Source organism: Ammospiza caudacuta, chromosome 1 (genome assembly GCF_027887145.1).
Source record: "Ammospiza caudacuta isolate bAmmCau1 chromosome 1, bAmmCau1.pri, whole genome shotgun sequence".
NCBI classification, from domain to species: Eukaryota; Metazoa; Chordata; class Aves; order Passeriformes; family Passerellidae; genus Ammospiza; species Ammospiza caudacuta.
This window is the reverse complement of record NC_080593.1, coordinates 47,022,414-47,049,724: the sequence shown is the minus strand read 5'-3', so window position 1 is coordinate 47,049,724 and position 27,311 is coordinate 47,022,414. Positions and strand designations below refer to the sequence as shown.

Sequence of the window (27,311 nt, the reverse complement as noted above, 5' to 3'; positions counted from 1 at the left end):
TGAAAAGGAAAGAAAAAAAAAAACCCACACACTAAAAAGGAGTCTGAATATTTGGCAGAGATCTTGGAGAGGATATGTGCCAAACCACAGCTTGGAAGCCACAGCCAACTTTCTACAGGGTTCCCCACTGGACTCCTGCCGGCTCACAGCAGCCACCAGGAGGATGGCTCTTTTCAACCTGGATTTGGCTTCAAGAGGGAAAAAAAAAAAAAAAAAAAAAAGGAAGAAAAAGAACGCAAAATAGGAGTCTGCTTGGTTTATTCAGGACTGTACCAAGGAGTGCTTCCATCGATGGTATCCTGAGCCCACTCTTATGCTGTAACAGCTGGCTGCAGAAGACGTTGAAGATGTGGTTTCTCAGGGGGACAGATGTCCACAGTGATGGTCTGGGGTTGTTTTTCTTTCTTTCTTTTTATGTATTGAAAATGCTTTTAGGAAGCTTGCGCTGCATTTCTAATACCCTGAGGCTATTAATTATTTATACTGAACAGGAAAAATGTTACTTAAACTTTCATTTAACCAAAAGAATGCTGTGAAGAGAAAAAAAGTAAAAGCAAGAGAGAGAGATTAGGTAGGAATACCAACTACCATTAATGACTAATCCTGAAAACATTAATTTTTTACCACTATTCATTGTAATTCTGATAGGACTCCTCAGCAAGCAGCTCAGGGTGTCCTTAAGTTTCTGCTAGGAGAAGGCTGTGGGATCACCCATGAAAACAATAACAATTTTCAAACAATGTCAAATGTTGCCCCTGAGGAATATGGGATGGAGCTTTCAAATACACACATGTGGCCTTAGGACAAGAAAGAGCCATTTAAAATTAATGAAACAAGTGTATTCAATTCACATGGGCGGCCTCTCCACCCAAGGCAAAGGGCAGGCCCCTGCCACGTGCCACGATCCCATGTTCTCAGGCCACGCTGCTGGGCTCTCTGCCAGGTGTTGCACACAGCCAGAGCATCCTCTCAAGCACACAAGAAGCGACACTCACACCACACAGGCCATGGGAGCCAAGGTCGGGGCCAGCACTGCCCACAGGCTCTGTCCCTCAGCAAAGCTTGGGAGTCCCAAGCCTGTGCCTGCACCTATGTTTATGTGCAAACAGCCCCGATGTTAGGCCAGCTTGAACTCGAGAACAGGCTCAGACACATGCTCAACTCATGGTCTAGACAAAACCTGAGGCTCTTTCTGAAAATAGCACCCTTGCTTCTTTGGCACTCCTGCCTGGAACTCTGTCTCAGGCCCGATTTACAAACCAGAGTTGATGCAAGCAAGAGATCCCTGCTAAAGCTGTGGGACTGCTGTCTTCCATGAGCATTTCTTCTACCTGAGCAAGAGTCACACCATTAGGCTTCAGGCAGGAGACACCACTCCTCAAGGAGAGATGTCTGCAGACCCTTCAATCACTGTCAAGATGAGGGAGATGAGGATACGGTCACATTTCCCTTATTCCCTTCCAATCATCTGCTGGGGTTTCTTTCTCTTGCAAAACAAATTTTGTGGGTACAGTAAAAAGTGGTTTAGCACACTAAATGCATTTCTAAATTCAAGGTGAAAAAAATATTTCCCTATGAAATGATGTTTGTTCTCAGGAAAATGATAGCATTCTCTCCACATAAACCTACAAACACCAAGGCATATGCTTCACCAAGAGAGAGAAAGGTCCCATTATTTTAAGCACGTAAAATTGTAATGGGACAACTCACAGGAGTGAAGTCAAACAAACACTTCAGTACCTTCAGCATTAGGTCTTTGCCTGTGGCAGAACATGACCACAATTTCAGCATGAATTGCATAAGATAAAAGTGACAGTATTTTAGTTCAGTTCACAGTGTCTCTTTCCTTTTTGAGCAGACCACTCAGTAGCCTTTGATTTCCCCCCTGATCCCTGTAATCTGTTTAGCTTATCTGGCCTCTCAGGGTGAGCAGGAGGAGGCTGCAGCCTTCCCTGCGGTGATGCTCAGCCAGCACCAACCATCCCCCTTCATAATTCGAGCTCTCCCTGCTCCCTAGGAAAGATGATTAAAACAAGGGCCCTGCTGAAAGATGACACCAAATTTCACTTCAAATGGGTATTCCCCACTGCTGTGAGGAAGACATGAGTATGTGCAAGTGATTCAGGACAAATCCCTCACAACCCCTTACAGTCTGAACAGATTTTTTTTTTTTTTTTTTACTGTGCTTAATGATGTACACCAGCACAAGGAAAGTGACCTTGGTGGCCTGCTGCAATCCCTACACTCCCTGACAGCAGCCCTGTGCACCAGCATTTGGTGAAAAGAAAGCCCATCTCTTCCTCCTACATTTGCTGGCATTAATACCTAGGCTGCAGCTGAGGTCAGGGTCCCAGAACATCAAACATTTTGCAGCACATCCCTGCTCCAGTGAGCTCAGGGACAAGGCAGACATGGCCAGACAGAATTACTGTAACTGCAGACTGACATTTCAGTCAGAAAGCCAGAGCAGGATCCAGACCATGTAGCTCTCAGTCTCCCTGTCTCTACCTCAACATCCAAGTGCAGCTTCAGATTAGAGTTCTTCAGCTGCACAGTTAGAGGCAACACTCTTTACCTGTCAGCAGAATAGCATGGCAGTCTTCTAGCAAAAACAGACAGGGCCTTCACAAGTTCCCAGCAGTTCATACTGTAGTAAAAAAAAATACCCATAGTAATCCAGGAGCCAGATTTCAAGGAAGGGTTACACACAGGGATTCCTGTGGGAGACCACACCTTCATATTTCATGAGATGCACACTTTTTAAGATTCACATATTTTTCTGTGAATTTTAATTCACTGGATTATGTTTCTACTTTGTCAATGACGAGTTTGAATCAATTATCAATTACTTAAACCTGATGACAATACCTAAGAAAAAGGTAATCACAGGCAATACCTATCGATTTGAAGCTCCAGCTGCAAACCTGGTACCCATGCTGCTGTAAAAGCTCACTGACCCAGCCCTGTGAGTTCATGATCTACCCCTTGCTGGATGTTCACAGGTACTCAGATCAGTCAGAAAAGCCTTTTGGATGATTACTACCCAGCCCATTTTCAGCTAAATGGGTGATGCTGAAAGCAAGGTCCAGCCTGGTCCTGTCTGGTTTACCCTGACAGAAGCTGGTGGAGAATTCATTCTCCCAGAGAAGTGATGGGCAGCGGAAGGCCATAAAAGCTTCTGCTATCTGAGCTTGGTCCACCAAACACAGCTGAAGTCAGCAGATGTGGAACAGCATTGCTGTCCTGGGTGTATCCTGGAGCATACTGGTCACCCTTAAGTGCCATTGGATGGCTTAGAGTAGGAGAAGTCTGCCAAGAAAATTGTTCTGAAAACACCCAAAATAAATTCTACTCCTAAAAATCATTGAAGATGACACTCATGGATTATCCAGCTGATTTGATAGAGGGGAAAGCAGGTTACACCAATGGTTTAAAATAAATTATTAAATTATTTTAATTCAAAATTTTAGATCAAGCCAGGGTGTCATGTTGTGGCTCATCTCAAAAATTAGCCCTGCCCATCAAAAGAGTGTCCTAAAAATATTCTGCTTTTCTTTCTTTACTAATGTTATCCCAGTACTATACACTGCTATTTTCTGGTAGATAATGTCAGTGAGAGATAAACAAAGCCATTAAAACAATAAAAAGGACATCAAAATCAAAGCACCTCAAAATCAAATCTATCAGTTCAGAATTCTTGGTTTTGGTACCTGTATTTTCTATTAGAGATTAAATACTGACCAATAGTATTTTTTCTTCTAATGTTGTGAATTAAAATTTCTTTGACATGTATTTAAAATAAATACATTGACTGCTTTTAAAATAATTATGATTTCATCACTATTTGATAGGTAAATCTACAAATATATTATCCAAACAATAATTACCTGTCATTGCATCTTTATTACCTTCTCTGTCTGAGGCCTGCTTACTCAGTCTTTACACTGGAGATTTCAGCAGTGGCAAATGCTCTAGTTTTGGGCTTCAATCTGTTCTAAAAACTTTGAACAAAGCAGCCCTTGAGGCCATGTACTTCTTAAAGAGACTTTAAAAAGCCCAATGGGCCTCCTAACTTACTCTGCAACAAGTCATATCCCATGAAGAAACTCGCTCCTGTACAACACAAAAACAGGGTTAGATTAAAGAAAAGGAAAGAAAAAGAGCAGGGTCCCCTGCTGCTCTGTCTGGCCAGAATCATGTCTTTTACTGCCCATATCCTCTAAAGAAACGATGCTCTCATGATATATTACCCTAATACATCACCGAGTGACAGTTTTCTCATGATACTGTATCCTCAAAGATGTGATGCATGCCAGAAGCAGGGACAGTAGATCTCAGCTGGGGGAGAGAAAGGGGAGGGTTTTTTATTTTCTTTCAAACGTTTAAGCTACACTTTGGGGTTTTCTAATGTTATTTTGAGAGGAAAATCCCTGTCAATCGTAGCTTCATAATCCAGAGGACTCCTAGAAGTTTTTGCTGTTCAGCTTTTAAACCAGAAAGCACCAAAAAAACAGTCTCTTCATTTAATTGAAGCAAGTTTTGAAATAGGACCAAAATGCTTGAGGAACAACAACCAAATAAAATAGTAGCCCAAAAGAAAGAAGCAACAAGAGTCTGTTTTCTATTATGAAATTACTTAGGCAAAAGGCCTCCAGACACTGCTGTTTTAATGAACTTGCAAGGAAACTGAGAACTGACCCTGAATTTGTTTTCTTACGTGATCTTGCCCGTGCTACGCAGTGGTTTTAGAAAATAAAAATAGGTTATTCACAGCAGAGTCTGCAGAGAGAAGGCACAGCCTTCAACTTGTCAGTCAGCACAGAGAAGAGCGGGAAGAGACAAGGAAAAGGAACATTTCAGGCAGGACCCCCCAGAGAAGGCAAAAGCTTTCAGGGTCTTTTAATGCTGCCTGCAACTCGCAAAGCCACACTCATTTTTGCTGCAACTGCTGCTTGGCTGCAGTAAATCTTGTAGGGGCTGTGGTAATCCTGGGTCATGGGCAACCCATGGCAGGCACCACTCTCAAGATGTCTCCATCCAGCTGCTGCCAGCAAAGGAAGGCTCAAGGTCTTGGGAGAATTAGTCAGAAAAGCTTATGACACCGTGATGTTTAATTTGACACATCTCACTTCTGGGTGTTTCTATTTCCTATCTACTGAAACTCCTTTGCTTCCATCAGATGCAAAGAAGAAAGGTAGGATAAGCTTTCCTTTGTTGTGATTAATCACACTGCCAAATTCAGTAAGAATTGTGACTTTCAAAACTTCAGCCAACACTGTAGCTAATAGGAGAAAAAGCATATTTTGACTTGTGGGCTAAGCAAAAGCGATATGGAAGTCATTGAGAAGAAACTAAAAGCCAAATCTGTCAGTGTCACTTTCACAGTCCTTGAGCTGAATTTGACCATATTTTGTGGCCTGGCCATGGCTGCTTTTGGGTGAGATGTAACAGCCCTCAATCACAGCAGTGATCACTTAGCCACATAACAATACCACTGCAGTCAATGAAACCACCCATGAGAGCTCAGAGCTTTGACTCGAGCTCTTTAGTGCAGACACATGCACAATGCCCCATGCTCTGGGTAGACCCTGTTAAACACTTATTTTTAAATGCTGCTCTGGAAAAAATTTGCTGTCCAAAATAAGAAACTCATCTTACACAACCACTTTCTTCTTGAAAAATCCAGTGGTTAAAACATGTTTTTGCATAATCGTAGCCCTGCAGGGACAGTTCTCACTTCTGAAAAGCAAATTCCCTTCTTTCTGTTATGCACATGTACAAACAAACAGATTCTGGTATGTCCAAACCTTGCAAATTGCAACTATAATAATACATTGAATAGAAGCTATAGAAGGAGGTTTTTTTTCCTCAGCCTCTGTTCCCTTCACTCCTTCCTTTCCCTTGCCTCACTTGCACTGCGGGAAGTAAAAAAAATACCTGTTTCTGACAAGTAAATGGAGCTGACATTAGAGCGAAACTCGAAGGTGAACAGGGTATGCACAAGTCATTTGTCATCTTGACAAAGTGAGATTTGGTCACCAGTGGGACACTTGAAAGACATCTGAACAGTTGGCCTTGACCACCAGCATTTCTTACAGCTTATAAAGGGACCCATGGGACCAAGAACACAACCTGCTTTTGGAAGTGACTCCTGCAGTGGTACCTCTTGATAGATGTAAAGGCAGTGTGATATATCAGGTGCCATTAAGATCTTTGCTAGCAGGTTCTATTTACATAAGTATGGAAGGTAGATAGCATCTTGTTAACCCAATTAATGAGACTCAAATGTCAGGAAACAGATTATGCCTGGCTTAAAGTCCACAGTGCTCTGAAGGCAGATAGACAGGTTTCATTGTGTGGGACAGCACTTTGAGCGAGAACTCAGGCAGCAATTCTTCTACCTGGACAGCTAGGAGAGGCAGAAAGATGATCTGAAATCCAAAAGTTTCACACCTTTAGCACAAGAAGGGCTCTTTATGATGAGAGATTCAAGAGTCATGTAAAACAGAGAACCTACAGCTGGACTGAGGAAAACTAAAGAAGTATCCACTTGAGGTCTTAGAAACTTTATTTTTTTATTAACTGTACCTTCTTCTGCAATTAGAGAAAGTCCTTGCTGCCAAGTCACAGCCAGGTCTGGATTAGAATAGAAACACTGTTTCATCCAGCCTGTCCACACTGCTGAGTTTTACATGAGCAATTGAAACATACTTCTCTACCCTAGAGATCCTGACCAAGATGAGATCACTAATCTCTTCATCAGTGGCTCTCGACACACTGCTTTATACAATAAACTGCTGTTCTCCCCCAGCCTCCCACTATCAAGCTCTATGATATAGAAGCAGATGCTCCTGTCACCCAGGTCAGAGCAGTGAACCCTGAATGGCACAGCATGAAGTGCTTGGCCCCAAAACAGAGGGGGGTTTAGGGAAAGGCCTTGTACTCAGCAACGCTGCCAACTCCCTGCTCAGCATGGCAGCTGTAAGGAATTCCTCTTCAGAGCTGTCTTCCCAATGTAGGAAGACAGAAAGCATGGGCAGCCTGGGCCAGCAGCCCAGCCTCAGCACCACTCAGCAGGTCAACCTAAATTCTCCAATGGGCCCAGTACCTTGTGGGCACAGACACAACTTGTCTACAAACACACAGGAGTTGTATTAATTCTCCAGAAGACACTTCAAATCCCTCTAAACCTCTTGTTCCAGGGCCATGCATAACTTTCCTGAAGCTTGCATAACTTTCCTGAAATCACATTGCATCCACATCCTCTCCTGCCCGCAGTCCTTGTGCCCACTGAAAAGGCTTGGAGCTGCCTGCTCATCTCTCCAAAAGGCATCCTTCCAGCAAAACTCCCTTTTCTAGTACAAGATTTGCTTCCTTTTCCCCTTTTTGGCTTCCACCTTTTTATGTTTCTTTTTATGTTAACTGGTTTAATTATTAAAAAAAAAACAACAATGATATCAAAGGTACTCCTTCTATACTAAAACAATTATACAAAGTTTTAGGCAGCAAATATGTATATGCTTCACATAACAAGTGCATTAAACAATTCAAATTTCTTACTATCATAGCCTCAAGTTCTAGATATTTTACAAATTTCAGCTTCAGATTGATTTTTGGGTCAAATGATTTTTTCTTGAGGATTGAAAATCTTGCCAACTTAAACTGAACATACGCAGGCATTTTCTCAGAAGCCATACAAACTGCAGATTTCTTCAGTTTCTTCTGCATTTCCATGTTAAACAAGTTCTGGTTCAGTATCAGTGCATTCTGCTGCATCTTAAATGTCTACATCAAGAATTTCCTCCAGAAATGCTTCATGTCTATAGATGATGGACAGATTATGCCTCAAACATGCATTTGTTAAGAGAGTTCCTTACACTACCAGACCCACAACATTTTAAGGTGCAGCAATTTTCATTTCCCAGCATTTTTTATCCACTGCACTTACAAACATCCACCAAGACTTGGTTTATAAGCTAAAGAACTTGCATGTTTTGCATTTTGTCTGCCAAAATAATTTCATCCATTTATTTGAATCAAAAGGATTTTTCAAATTGAATCACCAGGCTAGCTATCCTCAGGACTGTTTGGGTAGAAGGGTAAAGTGCTACATATGAAAATTATCATCTGTGCACTGTCACATACACAAAAAAAAATATTCTCTGTAACAAGCAAATGTTCAACAGCCTCCCTTGTAGCAGGAGAGCCTTCTGGTTTATCAGTGTTTTATGCCTTACAGGCAATCCTTCAGCTAACAGCCTTATCTCAAAGCCAGCCACCCTCCTGGCTCCTTCCTGCCCCAGTGGTTTCAGGGTGACACAACCCTGAGATGTTTCACTAACTGGCACAATCAGATCATCATCATGTAGCCCTAGAGCACTCATTTATCAGCTCTTCTCCATCTCTCTCAAACCATACCTCAGCTGTACATCCAGACATAAAAAAGAACAGGGAGACAATCTCAGGACAACCAAGGTCTGTTATTTGTCATCCACTAATAAATCCTAAGACAAAACAGAAAAACAAATGCAAACATATGAGTCTAGCTGGCCATCAGAATACACTTTGATGATTCCAAGCCTTGGGAAACTCTCATTTCCTATTGAAGCCACTTAGCATAACTGAACATAAACATGTCAGGAGCAGGTAGAAAAAAAACAAACCCCAAACAAGGAAACATAATCCAAAACACATAGACTTCTAACCTGTGAGCTGTCAGAAATCTGATTTTCCTGGCCAGGGCCATGCAACATCTTTGTTTGCATCCCCCTGGTTATGGATAAGTACCAGTATGATAGTCATGTTAATAGTAGTAATACAGGTAAAAGCTTTTATGTAATATTGGGGTTTTTTCTTCACAATGGCCTTTTATGTGACCATAAGCTCAATATAAAGAGGTTGCATTTTCATTTGATTTTTTGGTTGTTTTTTAATATTTTTCTTCCTTCAAATTTTCTATTAAATCATGATGGGGAAATAAAACCAGATATTTGATGGGGAAAACATATCTCTTTTTTTATGCAGCAGCACAAAGCAGAGCAGCAGAAGTACTGACACTGTGAGCCATTCACTTACAGAACCATAATTCTTAAAAGGACCATTAACAACTCAATGGAAGAAACTTGAAAGCTAATAAAAACTACATACAGGTAACTGTATGCTTTTTAAATGCCATTTTGATATTGGACCAGCTCTTTAATAATGTTTTTCTTATTGGCTATAAAAAAGTGTCTTAACTTAGACTGATCCATTTTGCTCTTATTGTAGACGCATTCCAAAGACATTTGCAAGTTATATTACATTTTTCCATTTAGTTTATGGTATTTTTGCGCCCTTCATATTTTTCCATGTATTATTTATACATATTCTTTTGTATTTGAGATATCTGATCCTTTAATTACACCAAAGAGAATCTCATTTTCATACATGATGGATTGTATCTTCATCATCGTTACAGTGACATATCACCACCTCCCTTCCAGGAGGGTTTTGCCAAGACCTATAATCAGTTCAGCACTGTGTGCATATGTGTATTTGCTCAGTACAGCTGCCTATGTAGGAAATGTGCAAGTAGTGAATTCTTCACTAGCCCATGTGGTCTGAGAACAACATGAAATAGCTTCTTCCAGCCTGCAGATTTGCAGAAAGGTTTCATCATAAGCTGTTACACATGACTGTGTACCACATCCCCAAAATCATTGTCACGACAAAGCAGAGTGCTCTGAAGGCCAACATACCTGTGCAGGGATGTGCCACAGTCTGAGGCAGCTCTTGGATATGAAGTGCAGAAAGTGGACATCAAAAGGTCCATGGATGGACAGACACAACAAACAATACTATATAATCCATGCTCATTCCCCAGAGGAGGAGATGTTGCATGTGGTACTACTTGAGCAGGGTGGGCATACCTGTAATGGAACTAAACTGACTTGAACATTCTTCAAAACTGCTGATGGAAATTTTAAGGATCAAGCCAGAGTAACCATCCTCTACCACAGAGAGCTTGTCAGGCAGGTCAAACTCCTGTTTCACAGATGTTCTGCATGAATTAAGAACAAGTTCAGGTGAACCTACCAGAATCATCCTCCAGAAGAGTTTACCAAAGCAATCACAATCCACCTCTGGGTCTTGCTCCAAGTCACCTCTCTCTTGCAAGACCTCCTTCATATATACATATATACACATATTCATACATAAATTTCTTTAATTTCTATGACAAAGCACATATGGGACACCCTGCTGCACCAGACATGGCGTTATGTCTGGTTTTTGTTTTCAGGGTTTGTTTTTTAGGGTGGGGGGTGTTGGGTTTTTTCATTTAAGAGATTGCACATACATCTGTATTTAAGGAAAAAAAACTAATAAAACTTTCATCATGTTGGAGCCTGTTTGGGTTTCGGGAACCCTTCATGCACCGATCAAAAAAGCATTCTCTTTTGGAGTAATATGGGGGTGAAAACTATCAGTACACTACTATATCATAGGCTTTTTTGTCTCTCTGTTTATTATTTTTGTGGGTGAAGAGAAAGCTGATTGTATTATACAGTAATAAAGACCAAGAATATTTAAATTGAAAGAAGATGCAGTCTTGGTTGACTCTGTAGCTGATGTACGTAAACTATTGAAATTAAATTAAATAAAATAGGTATGAAAGAATTGTTTGATGATTTTTTGTTTGGTTTTTAATATGCACTACTCCACTAAAAGTCATCTGGGCTGCATTATACCTTGAAGCAACAACAATTGAATCCTCATGTACTAAAACACTGCCATCTTCACTGAACATGTGTCAAACACTTGCTCTCAGGCTAGCTATGTGCTTTTAACTTGTGTACTGTGCCACAGAAATCAGCTGTGCCATAGGTAAAGAACCCCAGCACATCTAGTGGCTGTTTTGCTTTAGTCTGCAATGAAGACATGGTTTTCAGGACTGGGCTTCTTTTTGGCTGGAAGTGTGTGCATGCAGGGGTGAACAAATGTCGAAGTTATTTCTTCAGTTTTTTGGTTTGCTTGCACTTGGTTTCACCAATTTATTAGTTCAAGCTAGGCAGAGCACTAGGTCTTATAATTATAAATTTAACATAATTTTTTATGAGCAAAAGTCAAATTTCACACTGCTCATTTGGACTTAAAGGAGGAAATTTAAACTACAGAATGATGTTTCATGCTGAATAAAACTTATGGCAATCAAAGCTCTGATTTCTAGTTTTCTGAGATCCTGTCTCCAAACTTTTCTCAGATTTCCAACACTTGGTTATCCTTTCTGGCTCACATTTATTTCCTTCTGGTCTGGATTTAGGTGATAAAAGGTTAAGACATATGATTACCACTCCTCAGGTGCAAATGGTAAGTTTGAGGCACAAGCATGAGGGATGGCGGGGAGGAGAAAAGGTGGGGAAAACGGCTCTGGTTTAGATGTGGCTTGTCAAGATTACTACTGGCTTTTATCAGCTATTTCTTGACACAGCTCACTTTGTTCTAAACTATTTTAGGGGAAAAAATAATAAAAGACCTTTTCTCCCCACAAAAACCATACAAAAACTCAAATCATTCATTCTCTTCAAAAAAATTCTAGAAGCCCTTGCAATGGCAAGGCCAGCATTAGCTGAGGTACACTTATCTATTTCCTTGCAGTTCCTCACTTCCACCCTGTCCCTTTCAGCTGGCATTTTTGGTATGTTCATTTTGGAATTACACACACCACTGGCCAATGGATACATTATTCTTGGATCCCTGCTTGCTTCTGGCGAGATGCTCAGGGTCTATGGAGTCGATGACAAACGAGCATGAAATGACAAAGCTCTCCCCACCGCTGCTGGCACCACCACTTGTCATCGTTGTCACTGCTGAGCCCATCTCACCTTCACAAAACTCAGCACTCAGAACTTTAACTGGGGCTAAGTTAATTCTGTGGTCTTTTCACATTCTCGCTCCAGAATTATGCACAGGTTCTCATTTCACCTATTTCCGACGGACTGCGGTGTTTTTATGTCTTTTCCACGTGTATGTTGAAGCACGTATTTCTTGAAAGCAAATGCCATAATATCAGTTGAGAGCCTACTTCTATTTTGAGAGCTAGATACCTTCCAGCCAAAAAGCTGTACCAACAAAAACTCTACTGAATTTCATCATTTACCGTACTTGTACCAGATCTGAACTTAAATATTCCATGCCTGTTTTAAATGCTGACAGTTAAATAAAAGAAACCTAATCAAAAATTCCCTTAATAGTCCATTAATAGCATTTTTCCCCTAACATTTCAAAATCCTCCATATACAAAAAGTCCCAAGATTACCAAAATGTTCTAGGCTTTTATATTTATGAAGCCTTGTTTGGTTCTACTAACAGAAATTTACTTATGCCTCCACTACCTTCAGCCCAAAACTTATACACAGAACAGAGCAAGATCTGAAATTGTCATGCACAACATGTTTGGGCTTCTCAAACTGCACAAAATGTGTAAATTGTTCCTACAGATTTAAAAAAAAAATCATTTTTCCACAGATGGATAATTTTAGAAGATAATTTTTGCATTAGGTAGTGTAGCTATAATCATTTGCAGTCTTAAAGCATGTAATAACTGGAATCAATTTCTCCAAGTGAATCAATAGAACTCCATTATGAATACCATCAAGATTATGTATTTTTACCTACAATCATCATTACCAATTCAGGCTAGTTCCCTAAAACACAAATTTCTTTCATTCATCTTCATGACCCACAGTTTCACTACTTTGATTTTCAGAAGCCAAAAAGACTTAAGACATTTTTACTGTTGGCCACTAAGCATGACATAATGTCACAATCATATGTTCTCCAACATTTTTTGTACTGTCAGGGGCCACACCATTATCTGAAATAACAGTTTCCCTTTTTTGGACTATTTTTTTTCATAGGGTTGGTTACCTTACTGCCCATCACATCCAGCATTTCCTTTCAGCGTTTACCTTCATCTGATACCCAACTTGGTGTAGCTGAGAGCAATTCCCATCCTTTAATCAGTAAAGTCTTTAGCTATAAACATAGTTGCAATGGGATGTTCAGCCATGGCATGATCAGAAAAACAATTTTCCAGTGCAACTTCTGTGTATCTGTTTTACCCATCAGCTCTAAGTACTTTCCCCAGGATGTGTGTTTAACAGCATATAAGGTGAAAGCATTTAAAAACAGGTACTTTCAGTTGCCTTCAGCCTTCTCTGCCCTTTTCCAATATCTCAAATCCTATGGAAAACAAGGCTGGATGTTTTGGTTCCAGAGGCAGTGCTTCTCCGAGGAGATGCAGAGCCACAAGACATTCAGAGTGGAAGTGGGCAGAGCACCAGAGCACTCTGGCTCTGACAGCATTTTGCAGACAGCAACAGCAAGGTGTAAAGCATGCTTCCCCAAACCTCTGGATCATGAAGACAGCTTTAATTTGTCTTTTGTCCATCCATGCCTCAGAAGAAGCTCAGGAGAACAGACACACCAAAAACCTGGCATTGTGCAGCCTGCCTGTTGCCAGAGAGACACGAAAGAAAATGAGTATGTTCAGATTGTGACTGTGTCGCCCACATCACTTGTAAAGTGGAAGTGGATGAAGTAAAAAGCAATGTCTTTGTAGTCAAACCATTAGACCAGGAGTTAGGAGACCCGAGCTTTCATCAGTCCTACAAGAAATTCCTTGTGGATAAACCACATTCTGTTCTTTGACTTTGATGTGTGTCTCCAAAAGGACAAAAACAAAATGGCCATTTGTTGCACTCAGCTATAATAATGACAAGTTCTTTGGAGATCAAATTCACTCATGCTTATGTCATTGTTAAAGTGTGGTAATTGTAAAAGTTCACATTGAAACTATTGTCTTAGAGGTATTAAAAATTACCACTTTTATGGCATTATTAAGACCATTTAGTAGAGACATATAAATTATGAATGTGGGAACTCGAGACTTTGCCCACAGAGGCTTATTCAGCTGGTAGATTTTGCACGCAGAGCATTACAGTGTTTATGTACACACACACCTACACACCCTTACTCTTACCTGTTTCTTTATATTAAAAGCCAGCATCAGAACTGTTCCATGCACTCCAACACATTTCATTTTGACAAGGAGGTCCATCCAAAACAGAACTATCTCACTGTGGGTGCAATGCCTTTTTTATTAGAAAGCATTAGCCATAGTTCCGAAGTGAATGGCTTACCACACACCATATACGAAACCTCCAGCACATGACCCTCTATGTGAACTTCTCTATTACCTCAACTTCTCTTTCCACATGTTAGAGCAAGTGCTCAAGGATGAGCAGATCTGGTTTGGTAGCTAAACTTGGCTATCTCTAGGACATCCCCATCAACGTCCCTCTTGTATTCAAGATTCAGGAGTTTGTGTTAACAATAAAATTCTAAAACAAGAGATAGAACCTTCCACCAAAGAGGTGTCCACATACAGCAGTCTGTGCTCTATCTGCTTTACTTCTGCTCATGTTCCTACCATGAAAATCAGTCCACCCTGTCTGTGCTAATCAATGAGAAAAGAAAACTTTTGGTTTTGGTCTTCCTGCCAAGACTTTCCAGTGGTGTAAAAGGAATTGATTTTGTAATTGCTCTTTGCAGTCTTCATTTCATTATTGCAACTTACTCATTATCCATGAGCTTCCAATGTTTACCACATTTGCTCCTAGAGCACTACCTGTTGCTTTGCCCTCCAAAATAATTTAGCCTATTAAGAGAAAACCAGAGATCATTTTGCTTGTGCTGCCTCTCATTCCCTCTTACTAGGATGTATCTGCATGCTCCACAGGACAGTCTGCAAAGTTCTGTCAAACACTTGATGATACATTTCCTGCATTTCAGTTCTGTGTCCTCTAATCTGTGAGATGGGCAAAGTCCTGGAAGGAGGTTAATGGAATCATAGAATGGTTTGGATTAGAGGGACGCCAAAGATCACTTGGTTCCAAACCCCTCACCATGGACAGGGATGCCACCCATTAGATCAGGTTGTTCAGGATCCCCATCCCTGGCCTTGGACACTGCCAGGGATGGGGCACCCAGAGTTATTTAGATATTCCTCTTCATCCCAGAGCTGTTCAGATTTCCATAACTTGTGTTGTTATTTATGGCAGCCTATGGTCATGGAAATGCATCACCACTAAGGAAGACACACCAGAATCCAATCTGCAATTCCAGTGACTCTCTTTACTGGTGTTTTTAATATAGGTGCCCGCTGTTGAATTTTCTGTCATCTCCTAAACAGCAATTGCTTCCTTTCTGTAACAGCTGATCAAGCTCTCTTTTTAATTCCTCACTTCTTACAGTATGAATTTCCATCAGGTTTGCCCTTGAAGAGTATGATCACTCTTCCAGAAAAAGTTCCTCACTGAATTGTTATTAAACAATCAATATTTCTAGTTGAATGTAAGGCAGTCTGGTTTTCTATTCCCTCCTGGTCACAAATCACCCCATTTTTTTCTTTTGTTTCCTCTTTCCCTAGACCTCTTAAAATTGATCTTTTCCCTAGTGGCAGGCCTAAACAAAGATTTCAGCAAGGGGCAGTCCAATAAGTCAATGCTTTGGATGTCGCACAGCACTAAAGCCAGTATCTCCAGACTGGTTTCCATCTCCTCTACCAAGTCTCCCAGCTTCCAACTCAAGAAACAGAGATTGCATTTATCCTTTGGCAGAAATAAAGCCGAGTGCAGCCAGGGCAGGTAACTGCAGTAACTCACTAGGCATCTGTGTGCTTAATAAAACATAGTGTTCTCCTGGCACAGAAAGGAGCCAAATGCCCTCAGCTGCCATTTCACTAAAGTAAGCCCTGCAAACCACAGGGATTTAGAGTACTTACATCCAATGCTTTTTGCAGTTCTTCATGCTCGCACACTAAAAGGGTGCTCATTGATTTAATAAAGCCAAGGTCTAGAGAGATCTATAAATACAAGTGTTTTACCCTCATGCATTATTGCCCTGATGCCCAAGACTGAACTTCTGCTCTTTCACAGATAAATTGCTTCCTCGCTGGTTAACACCAGCTTCCATTAGCAAAAGTGGTGGCTGACATATTTGGGAAGGTGATCCATGATAAAACACAGCTTCATCTCTCTCTTTGCTTTCCCTTTGATTTCTTTACTCGTCACATCCCATGCTCCTCTTTTTCCCATCTGACTATGCTCAGAAGAAATCAATAAGGTATTCTTTATCAATATAACCTATAAAGTTATCAATGATCTCACTAAAATCTACTGAATTCAGTGCAGTGACAGATATCAGCCTTGAGGGGTTCAAGATGCTCTTGATCCTAGAGTTGCCAAAACTGCCTTCTAAAAGGCAGTCTGAAACAATTCTTTACATCTTTTATAGGCATGCAATAATAATAATAATAATATCAATAATATTAGGGGAGGGGGGGTGTTGATATTTCAGTCCTAAAGTAGAACACGTTCTGTACATTCAGCTACTCTGTAAATTCCAAAATGTAAAACATAGGGCTTTCTAGCCTATACTTTTCTTTGCATTCAACAGTAAATTAAGGTTTATGGCTTTTATTTAAAAATATCATAGGAAGTTTTATTTAGAATGACTGTTTTACAATAACTCCTAGGCCTTGGCTTGTCCAACTGAACTGCTCCCAAAAATGCTTAACTTTAAACAGAACGACAAGGAAGCAGAATGTTTCTCCCCAAAATGTGCATCAGCTAACAACACCATTAACCACTGTACTCCCAGCACAGAAGGCAAAGCACTCTGACAAAAGCATCACTTGTCCTTTCACTGTCGTGCTATTACAGCACATTCAGTCACGTTGCTGCCTTCATCTCGCACCCTTGTGAGCTCCTCACCCACTGGGATTGTGACAGGGACCAGCTGGGAGCTCAAAGCAGCAGCGTTCCCAATCCTTACCTTTCCTTCTTTTTGCTGAGTTACAAGCAAAGACTTCTGGGTGCACCCCCAACTCTGTGAAAGTTCTCCCCACAAATTCACATGGTAAACATGGTTTCACAACGTCCTGAAATAAAGTCATGTACAACTTTGTGCCCGGGTTTTAAAGTCAAAGAAATGATTGCCAGATCATGTATTGGGTTACTTTCAATTAGCTCAGCTCTGAGATAACCTTGTGTTACATAAAGGCAACAGAGTCACCCAAGATTCGATTATCTGAAACATTCCCCTCTCTGCGCAGTTACATTTAGTACACGTCTGGATGTTCTTACTAGCTGAAATACACACTTACCAGGCAAACACACATTATACAAGGGTTGTCTGTGATAAAAGGTATCTGCAAAATTTCCCCTTCATTTTCACATTTTGCAACCGATCCTGAAATAGAAATAAAAATTTTAAAATACTAGCATATTTCATTTCGCCCTGACAGTTTTGGAAACTGTCCTCGTCCACTCATGTTTAACCCTTGCTCCATTCCTAGCCCTCGATTTTAAACCCTGCCGTAATTTGCCCAATTTAATCAGTTCAGCATTTCTGCAAGATTCTAAAGAGAACAGGGAATGAGTGGCCTTTTATTGCTGCACAAACCTAGACTTGCTTTGTGCCCCAGTTATAGCAAAGAAGGACGCTTTTTCTTCTCTCGGATGACGTGTGGAGAATAACGAGTACTCCATGCAAAGCAGGATACGTCTAAAACGATAGATCCAGAGCTCACTGAAATCAGCCGAAAGCTGTCCACTGCACTCTGAGGAACCGGACCAGCACAAGCCCTAAACTAAGCATCCTTTCAATGCGTGGCAACCACTTGGCAAATGAGTCAAAATTAGCAGGCTGACTGTCAAACTGAATCAAATTAAGAAAGCCTTTACGGCCCTAATGCTGATTAGTCGGTATTCTGTCACGCTGGAATCACTCCTCAAAGCCTAATGGCTCCTCGCCTGCGCTAGAATTTGATTCTGCGTTTCGCTCCGTGCCCCAGATCCCAGGAAAATAAAACCCTCGAGGGGAAACAGGGAGAATGGGGCGGGGGAGGAAAAGCAACAAGAAAACCTTTTTTTTGGGGGGAGAGAGGCACGGCCGCTGCGCTCACCTGCCCCAGCGCAGGCGGGCGCACCTGGGGCCGCCCTTCCCGCGCAATGCCACCCGGCGCAGGTGGGCCCGCAACGCCCGCGCCCGCCGTACCTGTGAGCAGGGAGGAGGCCGGCGCGCCGGGCAGGCACAGGACGCCCAGCAGGACGGCGGCGGAGGCCGGGGAGAGCCGCGGCATCGTCCCGGGGGTGCCGCTGCCCGCCCGGGTGCCGGCTGCGGGGCAGCGTCCGGGCCGCGCCGTCGGGCGGCGGAGCCCGCCCACCCCCGGCACGCCCGGCCCAGCACCGACCCCCGGCGCCGGGCAGCGGCGGGGGGTGGGGAGCGGCACGGGAGACCGCGGCCCGCCGGGGAGTCCCACCCCACGGCGGCACCGGGGGAGGGGACTGCGGGCGCGGGGAGAGCGGCTGTCAGCGCCTGCCCCTCGGCCCCGCACCCCCTCTTTCCATCACCCCCCTCCCTCGCCCGCATCCCTTCTTATACCTTCCTCTCCCCATAGTCCCTCCTCCGGCACCCTCCGGCCCCCATGCCTCCCTCCCCCCCGGCACACACGCACAGACAGGCTGCCAGCCCCAGACCCCGTTTCCCTGCCGGGAGATGCCCGGCCACTCCCTCCCGGCCCCACCGAGCACCTCCCGGCCCGGCAGCGGCGTCGGGGGCTGCGCCCGCGGCCGCTCTGCGGGAGGGGCGGGGGAAAGGGAGAGACAGGATCGAGGAGAAGAGGAGGAAAGAAGAAGAGGAGCAAAAGGTAGAAGAGGAGTAGCAGGGGAGGAAACGCGGATCCTCGGACAGGGCCGGGGTACCTGGGCAGAGCGCGGCGGCTCCGGCGGGCTCGTCCCCGGCTGGTGTCAGCGCCCTCGGTGCTGCGGGCAGATTTTGCCAGCCGCCAGCGAGCGGCGACAGGGAAGGAGGGAAAGAAGGAAGGAAACAAGGAAGGAAGGGAGGGAGGGAGGGAGCGAGGGGTCGGAGGCTGCCCGCCGAGAGCTCCGCAGAGTGGCTCCGCTCCCCGCTGCCCGCCCGGCCGGGGCCGCCGCTCTCCCTCGCCTCCCTCTCCCACAGCCGCTCGCCGGAGCCGGTCGCTCCCCGAAGGGCTCCTCCGGCCCTCCCGCCCGGCCCCGGGGCTGCCTGTCCCCCTCGGGTTCCCCGGAGCTCGGCACGGCGCGGGCTCGGCCGGGGGCAGCTCCCGGGCCGCGCTGTCCCTCCCGAGCCCGGCCCGCCGAGCGCGTCCCTCGGCCCGTCGCTTCCCGGTGAAACCTTTGCAGCTCCTCCCTAACACTTGCAGGTCCACGCTTTGCTGTCCCAGGTGCAAACACGGGCAGTGTTAGCGACAGATATCCCCACATCCAGCGTTTGTGCGCACAAGTAGGCGCGGGGTCTGGACGGGATGATACGCGGGGAGAGTGGCAGGAGACTCTTCTGTGACAGATCTTCCCCAGCCTGCTTTACAAATCGATTCCTTTCAAACTGTGATGTTTCACGTGGGGAAATGAACACTGTCTGAAATTTACAGCTCTGACAACAAGCTGAAAAATGCTTCCATATTTCTGCACGTTCTGATTTAATTTCTTTGGGGGCTGCATGTGAGGTATGATTTCCAAAATGCTTACAAATAGTGGAAAATCAGGTGCATGGCAGGCTGGTGTATACAGGACTGCTTCAAATACATTTTATTTTCCAAGACAAGCTGATTTGCAAGTTCATTTTGAGAGTAAAACCCAAAAGCCAAGACCTCTAAAAGTCTACACCCTTGCTCTAAAAAGCAAGATATGTACACCTCACTTTCAACGCAACTTGTCACCTACCTTTAGGGTAGAAAGCAAAAGTCCTAAAACAGCTGAAATTGCACCTATGGGAGGGACTGCAGAAAACTGATACCGATCACCTTCTGGACATCACTATCAAAATCCCTCTCCCTGAGGAAGGGAAACCTACTTTTTTTCTTCCAACCTCAATCTGTACAGGTTGAAGCTGCTTAGGAACATAGAATAATTTAGATGCCATTATAAGGGTTTTGTATTCCCTAAAAATACAAGTGAGGCCCAAAACTTTCTCCACGCTGTGTAGAATACATTATAAACTCAGTATATAAGTACAAAGCATGTAACCTGGAAATATTTTTTTTTTCTGGGAAATATAATTTTTACATTTCCATGCATTTTAAACAAAGATAAGCCTGTAGAGGTACATATTATTACACACTACTCCAGAACAGATTTTCACAAATCCAGATGTTTTTTCCATTGGAAAGATGTACTGAATCTTCTGGTAAACTGGCCTTTTCTTACTTCTCTATCTGTAATCAGTGGTTACATTTCCCTTTTCTAATTACAGTGCAGCCACAGCCTTTCTAAAGCAACAGCCATAGGAAAAATAAATCTACGCTGATAATTTCTTAAGTGACAACTACCACAGGAGAGTACTTATATTATCAAATGCATCGAATCTTCTCTTTATGCTGGTCTAAAATTCATTAAATATTAACATCACCCGGTGTGAGAAACACACAAATCACAATGAGGGCATCAAATAACAATCCAGGCATCCAAGTAACAGCAGGGAACATGCTAAAATAGTCTGGAAAATGCAAAGAGGAAAGTTCTTTACAAAATGAAGACAGGAGGTGACAACAACTGAGCATCACACTCAATCCCTGCCATAATTCATTCACTTAAGACAAATACTTCATGAAATCATACTAAAGCAGAGCAGTCACAAAGCAATGTGTTCAAATTTGTGACGTGATTTTCCTTTTTCCATGGAAAGAAACCCTTGTCATCATCACTAAAGCAACTTCCACACACTGATTAGGCCTGAAACTTACCTCTGAACATGTGCAGCATGAAAACCTTGTCCATGGGGTGAGCTCACTCTGTCTGTGCATCTTCTGTTGCGGCAGCAGTGCTGAGGAGAGGAATTTGCTCGTCTTCCTTGCTTGGAGCATCTCCTGAAAAGGGACTTTAGGTCTCCCTGTACCATGGCTACTCCACACCTATTGCTGTCCAGTGGAAGAGCCTGCTGAGGAGTGGTGCTGCCTCCGAGTCTCCCTGGTTCCCTATCTCCTCTGTCATCGGGGAAGAGGGGAGATGAGAGAGACACTCATCCTTAGCAGCAACCTTTGTTGCTTCCTTGGTATTGATAATGATGACATATCACAGGGGAAGATCACTCATTTAAATCTCTCATGAAGTAAAACCCAGCCTGGGAGGGAAATATGCCATCTTAATCCTCCCCCACCTTAGTTTCACCCGCTCAGCTCAGTGCTACAGGTTTGTCTTGGCTTTTTATCTCTCCTTTACCCATTCTGCCAAGCCTGCCTTATCAGGGATCAGCATCCTTTTTCATTGAGTTAAGTTTCAAGGTGGGTTGGTTAATTTTTTCCCTTTTGTATCCCTGTTTAAAGAGGGACCTATTTTTCCAAGCAACATTCAAAGCTGCGGTCATTTCAGCAAAATCAGAGGGTCACACTGAAAAACAGTGTCCTGCTATCAGATACACACAGAGATTTTGTGCTATGGCAGCAGTTAAAACAGCAGTCATGTCATCAGACCACTTACCTCTTTTGTATAAGCATTGCATGGTATCAGCTGCTATTGAAAGGATACGTTCATTAGTTCTATTTAGTGCTCGGCCTTGGCTCTTCCAGCTGATGGAGCAGTAGCTGTTCACAATTAGCACTTTGTGCAGAGCTCAGCTCCTTCTCCAGGGATGCTGTCCCAGTGGTCAGCCATTAAAGAACGTCATGGTCACCCAGCACCCACCCTAAAAGAAAAACAAAGCTTTATGCTTAACAGCAGCAACCCTGAAGAAGACAGTGATCACATTCACATTTCTCCTCATGATTTTTTTTGCAAGTCAAAATCGCTAGGAGGCCCATTCTCCACGGGCTAGGGAATTCTTCCAGAAGTGGCAGAAGGCAGCCATGAGTCATTAGCATTAGCATATATTTTCTTTTTTTCTTTTTCTTTTGGGAAGTCACTTTTCTAGGTCTTGGGCATAGGTTGTCCTAGAGTTTCCCTATCATGAAAGAAAGAGTGCAATAAACATGCTGCATGTACATCAACACTGCAAGTGTCCCTGCTTTTATTACTTTTATGTTGTTTCACCTTATTCTAATAAAGTTTCTTTGTGTTTATGAGACTCTTAGCATAAAGAAGAAAATATGACCCAGATATACACTGTCTTTAAGGCTCTGTAGATTGGCACAAGTTGCTGCTTCCAGTTCTGGCTTGCTAAAGAACTATGCATTTACAAGGTAGTGAAGGTGGTTTGCATATCTGATCAAGCTTACACATTTCTATTGTTATTAACAACTTGCAAAAGATAAGGAACTCTCCATCCAGTAACTTACATCATCAAAACAAAGGTCAGGGTGAACACATCTGCTGTAGTTGAAGGCTGATAAGCTTCAGCCCTAAAAATTCTTGCAGAAAGACCTATAATTTGGGAAACTGTTTTACCTTTATGGTGCATCAGCACACAGCAATTGAGAAGCTCAGTAGTAACTCACAGGATTGTGATGAAGACATGGCACTTTCCTGCAGGAGAGCAGCTGGGAGTTTGCAGTTCATTCCTCAGTTCTGAGTGGGCTGCAGCTTTTGAAATGTCTTTGCATGTTCATTCATTTCAGAGCTTAATCCTGTTCTAAAGTTAAGAGTATCTGCCAGTGTGAACAAACAGTATTTCTTGCACACCACTTCTCCTCTAGGAGATGATGTTAATAAACCCCAAGAGTGGCCTGATTATGTCAGAGAGGTGCTCCTGACAAAGCTCCACTTCTGCAAAATATTCAGGAAACTTAAATGGATGCAAGCAAGGTCTGGAGATCCCACCAACAGGTTTTAAAACTGTAACAGGATTAAAAATCACATATGGTCAAAGTCTTTAAATAAAAGTAAAGTACAAGAAGTATCTAAAATTTACAGTGAGACTTACTTGCATAAATGTTTATAAATTTTATCAAACAACTCATAATTTTGACAGTTTTCCATAAACCCCTGGAACATGCAAAGCATTTAATTTATTTGTGGCAAGATAAAGATAATGAGCAGCATTTTAAAAGTTTATTAACATAAAATGTCCTGGCACAGTCATACTTACATACTTCTATTGTTTCAATTATATTTTCTAAGAACTCAAAAAAAACCCCCAACTTACAAAAGGGAGCTTCTGATTGCAAAAGCATTCAAAATTATCCTCATCATTTGTATTCATGGAAAAGCAAACCAACCAAACAGCATAAACTAAAATGGATACAAGCACCAGCCATACCTCAAACTGAAAAATGCTTGTGTGCAGCAGAAAATATGGCTCCAATATGGAGACAATAGACTGCTGAAATAGTCCATATCAAATATGCTAAAACAACAACAAAAGAAGTAAATTACAGCAGAAATGCTGAAGTTATCCCAGTGATGGGATTCCCAGCAGAAGCTGTTCCAGAGGCCACAGGCCAAGCAAACAGAGTAAAGCAGTGTCTGCTGGTACTCCTTTCTGTTATTTCACTGCTGTATATAGCTTGCCTTACAGAGATAATAAAAATTATTTTATGTGAGTTATGTGGGGTTTTGTTACATTTACCCTTGAACATCTGCTGTGTCTGATAAAGGATAAGAGCTAATGAAATCACATGAAGAGTGGCATACATGGAGAACTGCTTTGTTTCCAATTTGTGAGACAAACCAAACCCTGCATTTTGCCTGCCTGTTCTACTGCCTGGTGAGTGCAGCAAACAAGGAGTACCCAAGAAACACTCTATAAAATGGAAGATTGATTGATTAATTGATTGATTTGAGATGAGGATGGACCCTGTCTGTACTAGACAGGTTCATTATCCCATTGCCTGCCCCTGCAGAAGACAAAATATGCTTATTGTGACAGTAGACATTCCTTCCAGCCAGGATCCAGTTGAGAAGCAGCTGCCTCTCCCCGGCACAGAAAGACAAAGGCTTTCATTTTTGCTAAAAGACAAGTCTCCATGGTATGCATGCTGTAAGAGCATCACTTCACCCACTAAGAGTGTACCCCATGAGTCCATTCCTCTTGCTGCTGTTCTCCTTCACAGCAGAATTTCTCCCAGGACTGTTTTTTCTTTTGAACGACAACCAAACGCTTGCAAACTCATCGGTGAGGTTTGAGGAACGAAATGCACGGACACTCGGAGCCTGCTTTCCTGCCCCTGTGCCCTCATTGCACCCACGCGAGGCAGAGGAGCCCCGCGAGTTTCCCGCCGCCCGCGGGCCGGGCCTGTGCGCGCCGCCGCCGGCAGGGGGCGCAGCCGGGAGCGCCGAGCGGGAAGAGCGGGAGCCGCTCCCGGGAGATCCCGAGCCGCGGGTCCGCTGGGAGCGAGCGGGAGAATGAATCCCTGTGGCACCATGGCGGGGCTGGGAGCGCCGAGGGCAGGGCGGGAAGAGCGGGAGCCGCTCCCGGGAGATCCCGAGCCGCGGGTCCGCTGGGAGCGAGCGGGAGAATCCCTGTATGACCGTGTCTTGGTCCCACCTACACCAGCGAAGTGCTCTCTTGGTTTATTCTCGGAATGTGGCTTTTCTTTTAACTCTTCTAGCTTTGTCTGTACAGGACATTCGCTTTTGCTATCCCTGCGACACACCTTATTTTATCCGGAAACAAAGAGTTTTACAATACAATAACCCCTATTTATTGTTGTTTTCCAAATACAAACCCTTATCAATTTACTGATTACCTTTTATCTTCAGTATATTGGCTATACAACATTACAGCTGGTAATGCTGTCTATAGCTCCTTACCCTTCCTTCTTGGCTTCTGACTGAAGTGAAGCACACTCAATTAAACAATAATACCCAATCGGTCCTGCTGACTGTACCACACACACAGAAAGCAACGATCCGACAATCATAAGCAGCCTTGTAAAGCCCCATCAATCAGGATATGTCCAAATAATGCACCTGAGCAAACTGGGGCAATCCTGCACTGATCTGCTGGAATTTCTGCAAGTTATGCAGCTTCATAATGAGTAACATGACCATTATTAAAGAAGCAATACTGCAAGATTTAATAACTATAACTGAGCTGCCCACCACTCTTATTGGCTTAATTAAAACCTGAATATTCTGCCTATGTTTAAACCAAGTAGATGCACATACACACACACACAAAAAGGCAGAAATAAGAAAGTATTCCTGCAACAAAGCAGAAATTCATTAAAATTGCATTTCATTTTGCTACTGATTTCCCCAGGTCAGATTAATCTCAGACCTTCACCAAAAAGAAAACACAGAGCCACTCGGGCAAGGGGAAAAAAATGCACTTCCAGAAGGCAGTGTAATTCATCTACCTGCCTCTGAACTATCTAAGGCTCTTTCAAGAGATGAGAGCAACATTAAATGTGCCAGAGGTGGGCTTTTGGTGTCATTACACAAATCTGCAGGGAGTTTTGCCAAATCCCTGAGTTTTCTAACAGTAGCATACCTCCAAATACATCATTTAGAAGCATGAGGTGAACAGAGACAGGGAATAGTATTTACTTTGGGAAAGTATCAGTCACATGTCTTGTATATATTAGCAGGTTAAACCCAGGAGAGGCAGCTGAATTACTTGTGACCAAAGAAAACAATTAATCAACAGTTTTAAGGCTTCACAGAATTTTAAATATGTATTTACATGTGGTATACACTATTTATTTTAGGTATCTTTAAACCTAGACTCTGAAGTCTGAAGTTGGCAGAAGATGGAAAACATCTTCTGAGGGGTTGCTTGGTGATAAACTATTTTCAGACAGAACAGAATTTGTGGCCTAGGGGTTCTGGGGTTTAAACTGGAAAAACAACATTGAGCTGCCTCTTTACCAAATTACTTAAAATTCTAATCAGTTTTAATATTGCTATATATTATTTTAATATTGATCTAATTATCTTCATTATTCTTATGTTTGGATTAAATTGAAGTCAGTCTCTATGGCTGTAGGGTAGCTTGTATTAGTATGGAAGTCAGATAATAAATAAGACCGCTAGTATTAAACAGAGAAAATTATGCTGCTGAAAGTATTTTGGAAACTGCTCACCATGCTAATAGACCACATAATTTAGACTTTTTCCCTGGAAACATTCACACATTAGAGTAGTCCCAATGAGGTCAGTGTGAATAATCCCATCATGGGCAGAAGGTCTTCTCCTGCAGGCGCTTTTGGCAGCAGGTGCCCATGGGAAGCCAAGATAACTCCATTCACAAGAGGGGTGGCTGCAGCATCAGGGTGCCCCTGTGTTCAAGGCTCACTTTGTGTTGGATTACCCAGCAGTGAGTGCTGTGCAGCCAGCCAGCCACACCTCTGGCCTGAGGATACACCATCATGGTCCAGAAGGACACTGAGGACACTCCACCCCATTTAGTTATCCCTCACATTCCAGCTGGCAACAGACCTAAAACAATCCACAAACTCAGCTCAGCGGCACCTAGGGTCACCCAGTGTTCCCTGGGACAGAGCGGTTTAATGGAAACCAGACAGAAAGAAACCCAAAAGTCCAACTGGAAGCCTCTGGAGAAAAGATGTGTGATTGCTCCATGTTTACAGACTACACCATGCAAGCTGCATGACTTGGCTGCCCACTGGCATCCCTTGGATGGCTTGAGTGGGACAGCAGCAAGATGGAGAATCCCAACCTTTCCCTAGAGATCACCAAGGATGGCATTTCTAAGCTTCCACAATTACTTTCTTAGATGGATTTGTTTTGAAGTAGGTGTTTACTTTCATAAATGCTCTTATGAGGAAAGAAAAATGTCAAATAACAAATTACAGAATTGAGGGTTTCTCTATCCCAGTGTAGAGCTGCTTTCAATTGCTGCTGTGCCAGCAGTAATGAAAACAACTGGACTTCTTAAAAGACCATTTCTGTGCATTTGTATTTTTTAAAAAAATCAACCTCATGATCCAAATGATGATGACTTCACATCTGAGCATTTCACAAAATGACAATGCAGGCCATCTATTAGAGAAAGTAATTCTGTGAGCACTAGCCAGCACTCACAACAATTCCACAATTTGCCTTTGGATCCACTCCAGCTGAATGAATAGGCAGCACATTTCCCAAAATGCAGGAATTTTGCTGCCATGAAGCACACTGAGGACAACAATCAAGCCTCAGCTTTGTAATGATGGGATTTTAAAAAATGGTCATTTAATTTAAAATAGTCTGTGGTTTGTAAAGCTGTTTCTGCAGAGCACACAAGCACACAGAGGATGAAATGCACACGCTTTCACAGGCCTTCAGCTGCTGGCCCAAGTGCAAAGAAGGATTAAGGCAAGACAGCTTGAATTTACATGATGCAAACTAGACGGA

At 42.9% G+C, this 27,311-nt stretch overlaps 1 protein-coding gene across 2 annotated transcripts in view; it reads right to left on the bottom strand.

Moving 5' to 3' along the window:
- The window catches only part of BMPER (BMP binding endothelial regulator), a 148,925-nt gene extending 127,894 nt beyond the window's left edge, over positions 1 to 21,031 (bottom strand). Inside the window, exons 1-2 of one of the 2 annotated variants that reach the window (XM_058810808.1) lie at positions 20,825 to 21,031; positions 17,207 to 17,292 (exon numbers count right to left, since the gene is read on the bottom strand). In XM_058810808.1, coding sequence (XP_058666791.1) covers positions 17,207 to 17,292; positions 20,825 to 20,858 — 120 coding nt within the window. In that variant the 5' untranslated portion in view covers positions 20,859 to 21,031. Of the gene's footprint in view, positions 1 to 17,206; positions 17,293 to 18,099; positions 18,321 to 20,824 lie in introns of those variants that run through there. The other variant, XM_058810803.1, reaches the window with a different exon arrangement.
- Between the last annotated feature and the right edge of the window lie 6,280 nt (positions 21,032 to 27,311).